At 33.2% G+C, this 17026-nt stretch overlaps 1 protein-coding gene across 3 annotated transcripts in view; it reads left to right on the top strand.

The window, feature by feature from the left end:
* Nucleotides 1-16806, top strand: part of LOC107190983 (synaptotagmin 1) — a 63087-nt gene extending 46281 nt beyond the window's left edge. For 2 of the 3 annotated variants that reach the window (XM_015579941.1, XM_015580023.1), the window contains exons 4-9: nt 5455-5600; nt 5682-5780; nt 7923-8117; nt 8227-8403; nt 10919-11170; nt 15822-16806. In XM_015579941.1, coding sequence (XP_015435427.1) covers nt 5455-5600; nt 5682-5780; nt 7923-8117; nt 8227-8403; nt 10919-11170; nt 15822-16016 — 1064 coding nt within the window. In that variant the 3' untranslated portion in view covers nt 16017-16806. The remainder of the gene's footprint in view (nt 1-5454; nt 5601-5681; nt 5781-7922; nt 8118-8226; nt 8404-10918; nt 11171-15821) is intronic. The other variant, XM_015580102.1, reaches the window with a different exon arrangement.
* Nucleotides 16807-17026: the final 220 nt, after the last annotated feature.

Genomic DNA, 17026 nt, shown 5'->3' with positions numbered 1-17026 from the left:
AATTACCCAGGTACCTGGGTATCTATGAGATATTCGAATATATAAGACAGTCGAGAATTTCGATTCGGAAGTAGATCGTAGCCGCGATGACATACTACGCTACTTAGCACTCGCGTTACTCTGCAAAAATATGACTTACTCATTCTTATAATATAATAATAATTAAATATTATATAACTTTTGTTACGCCTAACACATGTTATGTTATGATACTTGCCGAATTCGTCTTGAAATTCTCTAATAGATAGGCGTAAAAAAATTATAGGTATATTTGCAAAAACGTGAAGGTGACCTTGAAAAATCATGAAAAAAGAAGAGGTGACAAAACATTTGCTATAACCACGTTAAAGCTCTCTTGAATTTATTTTTATTATTGTAATATCATTTTCAGTTTTTCTCAGTTTATTCCAGTTATTGTAGATATCGATTGAAAATGATAAAAAAAAACCAAGTCTCATTATTCGGATATCGCATGTATATTCGGGTATCTCATCGGTACCCGTAAAAGTAATAGCCCTATTTCATACACACAATTCAGGAATTCTCATATTATAATGCATCCTCCAGTATACATCCAATTCTATTTTTACACGATATGAACGTTCCGGAATAATGGGTGTAAAAAATTACTGTATCTATAGAAGTGTAGAAGATTGGTTTCAAACCTAAAAAATTAGCAAAAATAATATAATAAACCATATGGAAGTTCATATTAGAATCTTATCATTATTACGTGTTTGCACTTCATATTTTATAAACATTGTACATGTATATAAAAATATATTATATCAAGTAAGTCATCACTTGAGAAGAAAAAAAAAATATCTTGGTCGTCGTCTTTTTGTTCCATTGGTGAAATTCTTTCTGTGATCTCTTGAACAGTATGAACACTAATCTCTTGTGGTGCCAATGTTTCACTTGTTTTTGGAACGAATTCAGTTATTAAACGTTGTGTTCGTAATTTGGCTAGGCTACTCCATAATTCTCTCTAGGAATTCAAAGAAACCGTTAATGACTTCTGATCACGTTGAAACTTTCCAGCTTCATCCTCATTAGGATCATGTTTGACAAAAGTATTAGCCAATTTACTGGCCAGTTTAAGACCTTCATTCAAGATATTTCATAAAAAATTGTTTCTTACAATTCGGGTCGATCGTGTTAAATCAAAATAGTTCGTGTAAACAGGGAATTCAATTTTTTTTCTAATTCCTGTTAAATCAAAATCGTGTACAAAAAATTCGTGTAAAAACAGTATTGAGTGTACTTACCTTCAACACAAGCATTCATGAGTTTTATATGTACCTATGTATATCTTAACTTCGTATATTCAACATACTGCCCCGACAACAATTTGTGTACAAGTTTCGAGCGAATTGCCAGCAATAAATGACAAAACTTGTCTAAAAGAATCATAACCATCTGTTTCCGCATTTAATTTGGGTTTTTACAGGCAACGCCAGCTGACACAATGGTAAAGTAGATTGGCAGAAAGTCTTGCAACATAACCTATGTCAAATTGAGGGCAAAACCGGAACAAGGTTTGCGCATGCCAATTTGCTGCACATGTTGCTGCCAATTTACTGTCTATGTTGCTGCCAATGTGTGCGCAAGTTGTTTATAGCAAATCATGCATCAAACTTGTAGCCATAACTTTGTAACAGGTATTTGACAAAATTTGGCTTTGCAGGTTTGGCGGACTGATTCGTTATAAACACTTATGTTTTTAATTCTATAATATACATACATATATAACATACAGTATTGTGCGAATTAATGATGAACATATGTTTTACACCGAGAGACATGTCTGAAGTCATAAATTCTGTATCTTGCCTTCGCTAAATTTTATTGCCAGCGAAAAGTAGAATTTTCTAGGATTTACTTTACCATTTCTTATTAAAACAGTCTCATCGTAAATAGTACTCTTTCTTTTCCTTTCACACTTTCCTCTTCGCTTCAATTCAACCGATCCAGTTTCCCTTTTTCGTTTCAAAATCTTATTTACTGCTCCTAGACTCGCGCCTCGGCCCCTTAATATACGCCTCTGTGTGACTGAAGTGTGTTCACCTGAGGTCGCAATTCTTTCTCGCCTTCTCGAAGCGATATCCTCGATCAAAGTCGACTGATCAGAGATACTACACTATTTTTAATGACAGAATATACCTTTCGATGATACTTTTTATACTAAGATTAAATAGAGTGAACGTTTCGTCATCAACACAAATTGGATTAAAGGTTATGTTTCGCACGTAACACAGTTGCCAAAGCTAACGCAACCATGTCCCCAAATGCAAAAAATCTCGAATAATCACTGTTTTTGTATTATTTCGCATAATACTGTATGTATTATGTCTATAATATTACTCTTAATTGTTTGACGCCCAGTGTTGCAGCATTGGCGCAACATTGACTTTAAAAGTGCGTCAACTTTTGTTATCGGTTAATATCTTACTTTTGTCAGCAAGGATCCGTGGGTTCATTGATTTGAAGTACATCCCCAAGTTTTTAATTGAAACATTCAAGTTTTACCTCGAAAAAAAAAATGAAAAACAGAGGGTCTGGTCAATATTGATATTTTCGACGTAATAACAAAATACAACATATAAACCAGTCACGTAATTTAAAAATAACGATTTAAGAGTCTGGGCATTAAAGGGTTAAATCATCTTGATTACTCCTGGTCACTAAAGTATTTTCATTTTAAGGAAACTAAACTATAAAGTAAAAACTAACTATATACTAAACTATAATAAGAGAACTAAAACTATTCTATTTACATAACTGGTTCATACCGAGTCATAGGACAAATAATGATATAAATAGCTCAATTATATGGTTTATAAAACGCTTTGAAATATTTTTGTTAAAGCGGAACTGCCGTCAGTCAATTAATAATTAACTCTAATTGGCAGCCAAGTATGGTCAAACCATTAATGTAGATGGCTAAACGTGTAAAATATTTTACTGATTTTGCTTACATCGATAACTCGACAAAGAAAAATAGTTTAACATGGCAAGCAACCTGGCAATCACAAAAATTTTTCACGCAGGCAGTAACAAAACAAAAAGGAACACAAAGAGGACGAAATTCAATTAAGAGTACATTCTGGTGTAAACATTGTAAAAAACAACGGTACTTTTAGGATTTTTATAAACAACAACTTGTAGACATTAAGTAAGCAATCGGTTTATTAATCTACACTTTAAGATACGAACATAATTTTTTATGTTATTTTGTTTATAACATACTGTGAACACCAGTAGTGACTGTAACGTAGAAAAAACGAATGTCCAAAAGGTGTACCTAAAATCTCGAGATCCAGTTGTCTGAAATCAAAAATTTTCATAAAACTTATAGGGATTACAGAAAAGGGCTTTACAAAAATCCTAGAAAGACTGCTTTTTATAGTGTTCACACCAGAATGTATCTTTAATGTAAATTATTGACTATCATTTCCATTTGTTTACCGATTACTTGATTGAACTCTTTACAGAACGTTCAGATATTCCTGACCCTTTATACTTTTCAGGCAGACAACACTAACCCGTTCAGCTTACTTTGTTCCCGTTAAATCGGGTCCACGTGGACTCCACACTCGAGCAAATTTCACTTGTTCACATAATCCATTGTACGATCACAATATTACTCACGATAGTGTGCAAGTAATTCCGAGAGAATGCTTCCGCAGGTTGCGTATTGCGCTTAATAGATGCGTGACGCGTTTGGCGAACGATTTTTAAGGGGCAAGCGGGGCGCACTTGTTCCCGGGTGCGGCGTTTTAACCCGTAGTAAGGTACATTGGTGCGAATTCGTACCACTAAAAGTTTTAAGTGTTCAGTATTTTCAATATCTTACGTTCATTAATTAACTGTAAGAAAATCTTTATTAAATTTTGTTTAACTGAAACAATTTTTTTCACTATGGTGCACCATTTCAACTGTACAATCTAGCAAGATTTGTTTCATTTCATTGTCTTGCAAAAAGATAGCATAAAAAATAAGAAAAATTGATTTTTTCCTAAATCTTACTTTCCTCAATAAACATTTGTGAAAAACGCGAATCTTCCATGGAATCTAGGTTATCACTAGACTGTAGATTTTTACGCAAAATCACATTTTAGAAGGTTGTACATAAAGACAAAGCAAAAGTAGAAATTTCTTTCTTTCCATAAGAATCTTATTGGGTTCCAAAGAAAATAGGCAACTCGTTGCATCTGACGAAAGTTTTGTCCTCCATTGTATTTCACAGAAACCTATAGGCTTTAAATGCATACAATCCGCAGTCTAGTTATCACCAATCGATTCTTGAGGAAATTTTCTATGTAAAATCATATGTTTCATTGAAACATTATTATTTATGGTAAATATTTACAATAAGGGAGTCACCTCTGATTCTGACAATTTTTCAATATGTTGTCAAGATCATCATTGTGAGTAGTGTTGTGAAGGTTTTAATTGGGCATCGCCGTTTATGAAAAAGTTATTATCGAAAAAAGTTTAGGTAGATAATTATTTAGAAGTTTGGCCTTCTTGTCGATTTCGATTCGCTGAAATTAAAATGAATATCTTGTTTCAAAATTACTATCAAAGACAAAGTATCATCCCCCAAAACAATACACAAGCTTCTTAGTCTACTTCAACAAGTAGAAACTCGTCTATTGTTTTGAGTTAGTTATTATCAAAGAAGGTTACTGTTTTCTTAAACTGTCTGTAACCAACTCTGATCAGTATAATACTTCAGAGTTGGTCAGGCACAGTTCAAAAGAAAAAAGTAATTCGGAGTTGGTTAGAGACAGTTCAAGAAAAAGGTATCATTGATCTCTTATAACTATACCAAACCCGTCAAAACGACGGATTACAGACTTACTATTTTTCCATTACTGCAATTACAATGGTGCTTTTGATGGAATTTAGGTTCACTTTTAATTTACCACAGACTTTATTTTCTGATATATTATGCTAGATTGCCTTATGTATTCTGTATATTATTGTATTATACAATTTAATTTAATACACACTCAATGCTGATAGGTCCAGTGTTAAAAACTTTTTAATAAACACAATTTGATAATTGAAACTCTCTGAAGGTCACTCAGGAGGGTGACCTTGACAACATATGTCCAAATCCAGGTCATGGATCACTTTACTTATCAATACTACTAAAGTACGACACAAAACTTTTGTCGATAATAACTTTTTTACAAACCGCGACCTCCAATTAAAACCTTCACAATACTACTCAGGGTAGTGACCTTTACAACACATTGAAAAATCATCGAAATCGAAGGTGGCACCCCGATTTTAAATATTAACCTTAATTATTTGTAGAAGTTACAATACATCAAAGTTTGAAAATCTCGATTCGCGCCAGTGTCCCTACAGTGGGTGCTGGAACGAGGTCTGCCTACCACGGGTTAATTCGATCGAATTTTTTCTTTTTTCTCGCTTGAGTAGCCGTAGGCGTAATAGTTCTCGGAATCTGCTTTTGCTGTATAAGAAGATGCTGTCGCAAAAGACGGTCCAAAGACGGCAAGAAAGGGCTGAAGGGGGCGGTGGACCTGAAGTCCGTACAGCTACTGGGCACCACGTACAAAGACAAGGTACGTGTTCGGTGTGCCGTGTCTTTCTGTAGATGTTAGACGCACATTCTACACTCGTGGAATCCACTTCGATTTGTTAAGGTCCAGCCGGATATGGAAGAGCTGACCGACAACGCGGAGGAACCGGACGAGGCTGAAAGTAAACAGAGCGAAGTGAAACTCGGGAAGCTTCAATATAAGGTATAACGTTAGATTTCCTTTTGACTTTATTAGTTTTGGGAAATCTGTCGTAAGAAGTCAATTTAAGACTAGAACTACCGAATTCGTCAAAATAACGAATTTCAGATTTTTTATTTTACAATTACTGAAATTCTAGAACTGATAGTTTCATTGGAATTTATGTTAACCTCTAATTCTTTATACACTTTATATTATAGTGTACTAAGCTATATTGCAATATATATTACACAATTTACTTTCATTGGTAATTATTGAGTAAAATATTTGATTTTAAGGGATGTAAGGCAGCATTTTAACTTTATTTTCATACATTAATTATTATTTAAAATTACGAATGGTTATAGAACGTTGTCTAGTGTCATGTCTGGCAGGATCTTATCAGCTGACATTCAGCATATCTCCCAAACTATTTACCCAATGATTTCAAATTTGGGCATATTGTTTCTCATAAAATTATTTACAATATTTTCTTTTATTGAATTTTTATGAATTTTCAAAGTTGACATGTTTCAGTGAAAAAATTTTTTCTTCGTAAAACGGTGATTTCCTTATTTTTTAAAATTATGTAATGTTTTAAATTAATTCACATTTAACAATCGTGGTACAACACTGGTAATTCTGTAAGAAGAAGTAAGTCGAACAGAAAGAATACATTCTTTTCGTTTAAGGTTTGATGTTTCCAGAAAATCGGATTTGACAATTAATCTGAAACGCGGGTAATCGTTATAGTAATAAGTAGAAACGGAATGCAATAAACAGACAATAAACAGACAAATCCGGTTATCTCGAAAACGAAGCCATAAATGAAAAAATGTTATTCTTTATTTTCGACTTACTTTTGCATGAAATACCACCTCCGGCCCGGTAGTACCACGATTTTGGAGACACCCGGTATAGACATGCTGAACGAGCATGAGGTATCATATAAAATGAAAAGTTGTATTTATTTACTTGACATCAGTGAAGGTCGGGGCTTATTGTTGATAAACAGTGTTTATTATTGACTTCACATTAAAAACCGAATTAATATTTAGCTATTAATTATTATTACAATATAAACTATTATAGTATATCCTAATAGCATAACTAGATTATTTCATAGTATTATATAATTAATTCATTAACTTGGTTGAATGGTTTGTTACACGTGTCCACAATGAATGATAAAGACACGCTAAATCTTTTACCAATACTTAAGTCGAATCTTTTGATCGATTCGATAATAAATGTACCTTGTGAAAGAGAAAAATTTTTTAAAAAATTATAGCTTGCCACGATGTAAAAAGGTTCGATCGTCTTTTCTTGATTTTTTAAAAGAAAAATCGACAAAACCAAAGATCATGTTAATAAGTATTTATCTGTGGAAAAACAAGAAGTTATGGTCACTATTTCGTTAGTACCTTCTTTAACTAACAGATTGAAAAAGACGGAACGTGAAATATTAAAAGTAGTTTTCTTTCTATTTGACTTCTCAATTCAGAAATACGAATCAGAATTTTGATAGAAGGATTTTATAGAACATTATATTAACCAGACCTGGGCACTTCTAAAATGATATTATTTAAAATATTATATTAATTCAAATAACATGTTATGTTATTAAACAATTATTCCCATGCCTGTGATCACGTCTGAAATAACATTATTTGAAATATTATTTCAAATAACATGTTATTTTATTTTTTAATCGTTTTAAATAATTCTTAGAACTAATTATGAAATTATCACTTGATGGAAAAATTTCAATTACATCCGTGCCTTGTATGGGGAAGTTATTATTAATATTATTAACAAACTTCGACATTATATCAGCTAACTAGGTCTGAAAAATCTCCCACGGATAAGCTTTTCGATGAGCGGGTTCTGTTTAAAGGAAATTGCTGTAAAGATTTCTTATAATAAAATCTTTTTATGGCATATTATTTTTTTTGCCAAATTTGAAATACAAAAATAACAAAATAATTTATTATTTGAAATTGCTATTATTTCAAATGAATCAATAATATTTTTCATTTTCAAATAATAGTATAGGAAATAAAGTTCCGAAATAAACTATTTCAAATAGTTATTTCTTATTTTTATTTCAAATAAAATTTGCCCAGGTATGATATTAATAATAATCATGTTGGATAATAATTGCAGCTCGAATACGACTTCAATACGAACAGCCTGGCGGTAACAGTGATACAAGCCGAAGACCTGCCAGCCTTAGACATGGGTGGCACATCCGATCCATACGTGAAAGTATACTTACTGCCGGACAAGAAGAAGAAATTCGAGACGAAGGTACATAGGAAAACACTCAGTCCGGTCTTCAACGAGACTTTCACATTCAAGGTCAGTCTTCGGTTTCTCTCCATTATTTCGTCGCCGACACCAATGATTTTAATGCGATGCGATACACTCAGACAGACATAGAAAATTAATGAACCGTTCGTACTTTCAGGGCGTCCCCTACGCAGACGCTATGAACAAGACACTCGTGTTCGCGATATTCGATTTCGACAGGTTCTCGAAACACGACCAAATCGGAGAAGTGAAGGTTCCGCTCTGCCAAGTTGATTTGGCTCAAACGATCGAGGAGTGGAGAGAACTTCAGAGCGTCGAGGGTGAAGGCGGCCAGGTAAAATAACGTATACGCATATTTTTTTTTATGTAAGCTTACCACAACCTCTACGAGGTTTATACAGCTGTGCATGATTTTACTCGGTACATTATTTCGGCTAAATTGTTTTTTTAAACTACATAAGTGGTACATTTATTTTACAAATATAACAGTTAGTTAAATTTTGAGCTCGCACTTTTTGAAGAAGACACATTAATTTTAGAGCCTGAATATCGAGAGGTAGAGAGTGTTTACATTTTCTTTATTTTTTTATGAGGGTTCCTCTTTGGGAATCATACGTTGAACGTTGCCAGATAACGTGACTGAGATATTGTGTGTCATATTCACAGTTAGGGATAAACCAATACCGTCAAGGTATCAATACATTTACTCATAACTTGTATTGAAAGAAAGCATCGCTATCTACTTACAATTAGTATCGCCTCAAAAGTATCGATACCTAATTGTACCGAAGGAAAATGAATATAATGATTTTTTTTATCAATATAATGTACTTTAAATCGAGTCGAGCAGAACTTTATTGAAATAATACATAGTGAAAAGCATCAGTACTCGACGGCGTCATCCTGACCTTTAAACAGTTAATAATATTAAATAATTCTTTGCCAAATGTCGATTCATTCAGGAAGAAGTCTTATTTTGTTATAAAAATTGGAATTTCTACGTTTATATGATTATAAATGACGAAATACTTTTTAACGTGTTATTCGAAACACTTTCTCTAGAAAATTAAATTTTCCATCTCTGATTATAACGAAGATATCTTTTATTAACGAACATTTATTAAGAAAGTAATATTAGTAATATAACTGAACGACAACCACCTTCACATTCATTATCTTTCATGTCGAGTACTCGCTTCATTCGATATGAGCACTTTTTTTCGATACCGGGTATATATCGCGAGATTATAATGATTAGCTCTGCATCGATTAATCGTAGTAATTACTCTTTTTGGTAGGTTCCGTTTGTAATACCAAGGTTTACTTGTGTTAGCGTTGTAGAGTTGAAAATATTCTTGTCCTCTCTGTAGGCCTTGTTCTTCATTGCACCTTTTAGTGTTAGAATTGGCATTAAGTTTATATTTTCCATGGAAATCTGTACTAAGTAACTGTATATTGTTCGTTGGCTCCAGTAATGTTGCTTTTTTGGCGAGAGAGTCTACTTCTTCGTTGCTTAGAACATCTATGTGGGACGATACCCATATGCAGCTAATGTCTTTTATATGCATATTTTATGTACATATGTATATATGTCACAGTAAAAATGTGAAATTTAGTCAATTTATACATTAACTAGTGAATATATGCAATTACGTACGAATTGAGCAGAAGTTGAACCGAATGTAATAATGTATACTATTTCTAATAAATGTATTCATTTACTAGATAATGCATACATTTCATACAGCACGTTAGGAAAAGCATAATGTCGAAAGTATAATTTTTTTAAACATAGGTATATTGGAAAAACAGAAATGAAAACTAAAAATTTAAGGCTTTATTTGATAATTTAGGGATCTTTTTTTAGGAAAAGCGGTTGTTTTTATTTAATAGATATAAAAACATAGGTTAAGTTAGGTTATATTTTTATTTAGTACACTTAGAAAGAAACAATTATAATATTAATGTTTGCAACCAAAGTTTTAATAATAAGGAGATGGCACTAAATATGGATATACTTTAGAACAAAAATAAATTTACAAAAGAGAACAGAGTAATCCTTTAACGGTGTTTGACGAGTATACTTGTCATGAGGAAATGACGACTTTTTGGATAATGACAAGTACACTAAAAACCAAATAAGGCCATAACTACGAAATGACGAATTTCGGTCTTGTTTGCGCATATGCCTTTCGGTTACCTTAGTTACCAACGTCGTAAACAATTGTGCATCATTATGCCTCGTGTAGCATCCTACATTGAGTGACTGTGAAGTACAAACGTGCCAATTCATAAGTATTCGTATCTTACTTCATTATGTCACCCGGTATATAACAAATTTGATCGCCCATGTTACAAAGAGACCTCTGGTGCTCATTCCAGCTGCGCGAAGCAGTTATGGTCTTATTTGGTTTTTAGTGTATACTCATCATGTGAAAACAGAAAATACCTTTTACTACAAAAATTGAGATATTAGTAAAAATTGTAAAATATACTTCGTTTATTAAAATAAAGGAATCAAATGGTATGAGGTATTCATGTATCTGAATTTTTCCTCTTTTCTTTAATCACCAACTTTTTAAGTTTCTATTAATAATATTTGTTACATTAATGAACTTTGGAACAATAAAATTATTGTAGGTGCATTTACTCTGCGTTTGATGAGTAGACTCGTCATCTTTTGATTTTAATTACGCGCGCAGATACATATTTCCTAAAACAAAATTGCACCGTGAAAAGGTTAAAAGAAAAGAATATTGCAGACATAGATAGAAAAATGCATGTAGTCGATGAAACGGTTGTAAGGGCAGAAATTGTTAATTGATTCTGTGTAAATTTGTGGATTACAGGATAACAAATTGGGTGACATTTGCTTCTCCCTCCGGTACGTGCCCACGGCTGGTAAATTAACGGTGGTCATTCTGGAAGCGAAAAACCTGAAAAAGATGGACGTCGGTGGTCTGTCGGATCCTTACGTGAAAATCGCTTTGATGCAAAACGGCAAGAGATTGAAGAAAAAGAAGACAACCATCAAGAAGTGCACCCTTAATCCGTATTACAACGAATCGTTTACGTTCGAGGTACCCTTCGAGCAGATAAAGGTACGCATTTTTAACATTTATACATTATCACCACCGTTTCTCTTACGTTTATTTAACACAGTCAACAAACACAGGTAACAGTAACAGTACTATCATTTTAAACTATGCTAACACTCTTACTAACTTAGACAACGCACATTTCTGTTTTATTCGTTTATCGAACAGAAACTACTACAATAATTTTATTAATTACTTTTTTTATACTGATAGAATAAGAAGCAAGTAGTTATATTTATTACAAACGGACATCTTGTATTAATATTTCACTCGTTATTCAAGAAAATCATGATCGTTTTGAATTATGCTTAACTTCGTCCTTGCATTAGGCATGAATAATGCGGTCACATTATAAATTATTGTAAACTGTATATATACGTGTGTGTGTCATGAACTTTCTTTGCAAAGAAAAATTGTGTGTAATTATGAATACAGATGGCCCGTGTGTAGTGTAAGATTGCCCCTTCATAAGACGATAGTAGTACATATAACGTATAGAATTTATACTAAAACAAGCTATATTGTTATTGGTGGACTAAAATGTAATATTTTCTGAGCTTATATTTTTGAAAAATTAAAAATTGCCCTGCATTGTATTTGTAGTTTAAATTTTAGTATCGCTAATTTGCTTCGATCTTATGAAGGGTTTAATATTCAAATAAATATTTTAAAGATGCCATGCTTCCGGACTGTAAGACCATTTACCGTAATATTTTATTATATTATCCATAATGCATTATTTTTTTCTAATCATATGAAAACTGCTAAACGATACATTTTCTAATCGCTCCGCTTACAGTTTCGAAATTAAATTTTATGCATATATCGAAAGACTGCTGTTTTTCTTGATTAAAAAATTTTAATTAATTTCTACCGCTTGCGTATGTGCTCCTTTTTATGCTCACTTTACGCTGAATCTTGTACTTTTTATTCAGCCCAAGAGCCTGCATTCAATTAATTCCATTTGACTACATATACATGGTGGGGTAATAACTATGTCTACTTCTCAGATAGCACCGTACATCCTAAGGACGTCCGTTTCATGTCCAGTTTATATCCGCATGTCCTACGTCCATTTTGGACATCCCTAGGACATTCGTAAGACTTAAATTTCGGATGTTCTAGGAACGTCCGTCCCAAAAGTCCTACGGACGTTCTCAAGACTTAAATTTCGGTTTTAGAAACGTCCGTCCAAAAAGTCCTAAGGATATTCTTAAAACTTACATTTTGGATGGTTTCGTTTAGTATTTTTGCCAATGTCATTCCGTGCAAGGTGATGGAACCCCATGAACAAGGTGTCAGTCTTTAAAGAATCAATAGAGAAGTGTAACGACACTAATGGTTTTGTGCGAAAACCTCAAGAAACTTGAAAAAACATGTTTTTTCTTAAACTCTCTCTAACCAACACAGAATCAGAGTTTTGCTGTGAAAATAGAAATAAACACAATGTACTTGGAGATCATAATCCCCAGATCTATATTTTCATTATAATTCCTTACAAGAAATTTAACCTTATTTATTAACAGGAACTAACTAGATTTAATTTCTACTAAGTGCGGCAATCGCAGGAAAGTTAATCTCTTATTTGTTAAACACAAACTAACCTAACCTAACTCCTGGCACCTTGCACAGAATGAAACCTAACCGCAATTTTACACATTCGGAAAACATTCTGAGAATGTTGACACAGGACGTCCTCAGGACATTCCTCTTTGTAAATAGGACCTTCCTAGGACGTTTAAAGATCTTAACGAGGACCTAATGGGGACATATGGACCATTTCGGGACATCCTCCGAATGTACAGAACGTCCGGAACGTACGTCCATCGGATGTACATAGGACGTTTTTCTCCTATTTGGGTTTGAATACTGTCGTTATTTGTAATAATATGAAAAAATGTTATACACAAAAATTAGACGGTATAGAGGGGGGCATATTGTGACACAAACATTTTCTGCGTGGGTGAAGGCATAGAGGAGATTTCACGGTCATCACTATTTTTTTTAACGGAATGCTATGTTTTCTTATCGCGATGTGATAGCCGGTGTTGAGACGACTTCAGCGAGCTATCATTGAAGGTCATGCAAGGTCAAACGTGGTAGTAAAATAAACTTTCCTACATTACAGGAGATGCTCGAAGCGGTGACCGTTTGCGTCAATGCAAAGTTGCAATCTTCGTATTGCTGCATCATGATTGCAGCATGTGCTAAAATAAGTTCAGAAACGATAAGGCATGCACGTGATGCAGCGACACGAAGATTGCAACTTTGCAATGACGCAAACGGTCACCACTTCGAGCATCTCCTGTAATGTAAGAAAGTTTATTTTACTACCACATTTGACCTTGCATGACCTTGAGTGATAGCTCGTTGAAGTCGTCGCAACACCGGATGTCACATCGCGATAAGAAAACATAGCATTCCGTTAAAAAAAATAGTGATGACCTTGAAATCTCCTTCTTGCCTTCACCCACGCAGAAAATGTTTGTGTCACAATATGCCCCCCTCTATACCGTGTAAGTTTTGTATATATCATTTTTTCATATTATTACAAATAACGGCACTATTCAAAGTGGACATAGTTATTGCACCATCCTGTACAATAATAAAAATTTGCCAAACTCTAGGAGGCAATTTCATGAATATATGTATATACCACTGGATTTGGAATGAAATGCTCGTCATTTTTTGTATATAACATTTTTTCATATTATTACAAATAACGGCAACATTCAAAGTGGACATAGTTATTGCTCCACCCTGTATATCTTCCATAGGTGAAAGATTAAGGACAATTCAAGAATATCTTGTTACAGCTTCATGATTTTAATTAAAATATTATCGTATATTCTTCTGTTATGTATTTTATTCTCATCTTGGAAATGCTAATATTATCATAAGCTAACGCAGTATCACATTCCTACGCTGTACAATTCCGTGGGTTTTGGTACAATCAAAAAAGAATTAATTCTTTCCTTAAAGTATCGGTTACTTTGTTAAAACTTGAAAATATAAACTTTCATTCGTAGAAGTTTTATCATTGTACTTAGATAAATTAATTTTTTTTCAAAAATACATTACGTGTTTTTAACTGAAATTTAATTCTGTGAATATTATAATAATCTGCGATGCGTGTGTCAAGGATACCATTTTACTAACGAATATACTATAAGAATTTTGTAAATAGAAGAAAATATTTAAAGTACGTTCTCATTGAAGTTGACTATTCATATGAGTGTATTTAAGTATAAAGAAATTTTTCTTTACAAATTGTACCACGTATTTAGTACCTATATGTATAAGATAGACTATGACGTATTAAAGTGATCAAAATTATGAAAAAGGCTTCACCTGTGCACAGCATGATCATAAGGTAACACCCATGTTGATAAATTTGAAGGAAGTCTTGTAGAGGGCCTCTAATTAAAGGGACACAAAAATGTTGTTCTAAATTCCGACGTAGCTTACAGATATAATACGTGCAATTATTAAATTCAATACTATTTTCTCTCTGTTATTCTGTCAATTATTTGCAAAAGTATCAGGTAATTCTTGTATTAAAATTCGTAAATTTTATGATTTTTAAGATGATAACTTAAAAACAGTAACGTAATTATGTGATCGAGGTATACATATCCTTTATTCCAAAGCAATTATCACATTTCACGTTGTAGGTATTAGTTTCATCTATGTATATTGACTTCATTCAAAACAGAAAAATACATATTGAGATTATGCATTGAATTTACACCAGAATCAGAACAAAACGTTATTTTCGTTTCAATTTTAAGTAGGGTAAGTGATCCAATTATGGACAGATGAGTGGCCCGATGAGTTTGTTTTTGTTAAGAAATAGTAAGAAATTATTGATAATTGTTTCTTTTCGAACTCTCTAGTAAGTTTCCTCTGGAATCTCCAAAAAGTAGTTTTCTATGAAATAATTGAAAAGTAATGAAATACCGAACGAACATAAAAAAAGTTTTTTGCGCCAATTATGGAGTGTCTTATTAAAAGTGTTTAGTATGTTTTTTTCTCATTTCATTCCATAAAAGTATATTATTTATCTTTGCTTTCGTGCATTTAGGATTTCTTAACACTTTTGTTTAGACTCTTTGAAGAATCACGACAAAATTGTCAGATTCAACATTAAAATACGAAACTAGGTAAATAAAAGAGTTTAAATTGAAAATGTTTCAATTCCTTCATATAAAAGCGTAACTAAACTATACTCTATAAAAAAGTTATATTAGATGTAGTATAAATATAGTGTTTTTAATTCATAGAAATATAATTAACCCTCCATAATACAGACACCATCCGTAATGGGGTTATTTACCCTAGTTTGATTTCTTAAAGCTCCAGTCTAATATTTTGCACATTTCTATTATTCAGAGGCTATTCTACATTCATCTGACAAGATATTTAACAAATAATAAGAGGTCCTCTACAACTGAGAAAAAATATCATGAATCTCAAATCAAAGGGTCACGGTCCAGGTGATAGCGTTGTCACTCTGTGACTGGAGAGAAATGAAACTATTTCTCACCCCTCTGAGTTGAGATCCTCTGCTATCCATATGGTTTTTATAGTCCGGAAGGTATGGCGATATATTTTCCTGTGGGACAATATATTAATCACGCGATTTCGCGTTTAGAAAGTGGAATTGGTTGTCACGGTAGTCGACTACGATCGTATCGGCACCTCAGAACCCATTGGGAAGGTCGTCTTGGGGTACAACGCGAGCGGAACAGAGTTGAGACACTGGTCCGACATGTTGGCTTGCCCCAGACGTCCTATTGCTCAATGGCATACGCTTAAGGACCCCGAAGACGGCGACAAGAAGGACTAAGGTCACTGAGAGTTGTCCAGTATATAAGGTAATTGCACACCAAATGGTTCTAAGCAGACACGACAAATGTACAGAAGCAGTTTTTCCGTTTTCGTTTCCGTTCCGTTCGCTTTTCGCCCTCCCCTCCACTCCCCTACTCGATAAACTATAATATATTTTCCAACGATACCGGTGGACGATGTACCGCACGAGGCAGGATTACCCTGAACGAAGAAGAAAAAAAAAAAGGAAATGAAAGAGGTGAAAGGATATTAACCCACAAAAAAAAATAAAAGAGGAGAGAAATGAAAAATAATAGAAGAAGGAAGCAACGAGCCTCTCAAGTAATCGATCGTTTATTCACTGAAGTAATTATGCACGAAAAAGGAGAGAAACAGTGCGAGCGAACGATAGCGTGCGAGAGAGTGGGAGAGAAAGAGAGTGTGAGTGAGAGAAAAAAAAATATTTAGAGAGAGAGAGGGAGCGAATAAACACGAACAGAGATGAGGAAATAAATAGGTATTAGATATTAATAATCTATTATTAACTAAATAACAATAAATACCACCAAGAAGATTTTAGTATTAATAATATGTTCTCATGAAGTGTAGCGTCTTGTATATACGTATAGTATGTATATCTACTATACTTCTCTGTAGGTGTAAACATTGAATGAATTTAAAGAAAACGCGCGTCCTCTTCGAGGTATCTCGATGAAGCATTGAATATTTGCAGACACGCGGTTTTCACTTCCAAATACAAGAATATTTGGATACGCTCCAGTAACACATTTCCTTTTTGTCGTTTAACCAGAAACACACATTTGATAAGGTGTTTATAATATTACAACTAATGCTATTAATCTTACTAGAAATTATATATTTATACATATGCGTATACTATATATTTTATGTATATAGTATATAAAACATATATAGATATATAATGTATACGATGTAGATTGTGTCCTTGAATTGCGTGAGTAGCCGTGCAATTTTGTTTGAGTAACGTTTTAACAACATTTGTACAGA

Source organism: Dufourea novaeangliae, unplaced genomic scaffold (genome assembly GCF_001272555.1).
Source record: "Dufourea novaeangliae isolate 0120121106 unplaced genomic scaffold, ASM127255v1 scaffold13, whole genome shotgun sequence".
Classification (NCBI taxonomy): Eukaryota; Metazoa; Arthropoda; class Insecta; order Hymenoptera; family Halictidae; genus Dufourea; species Dufourea novaeangliae.
The sequence above is the reverse complement of the archived record's forward strand: the minus strand, read 5'-3'. Positions and strand labels throughout refer to the sequence as shown.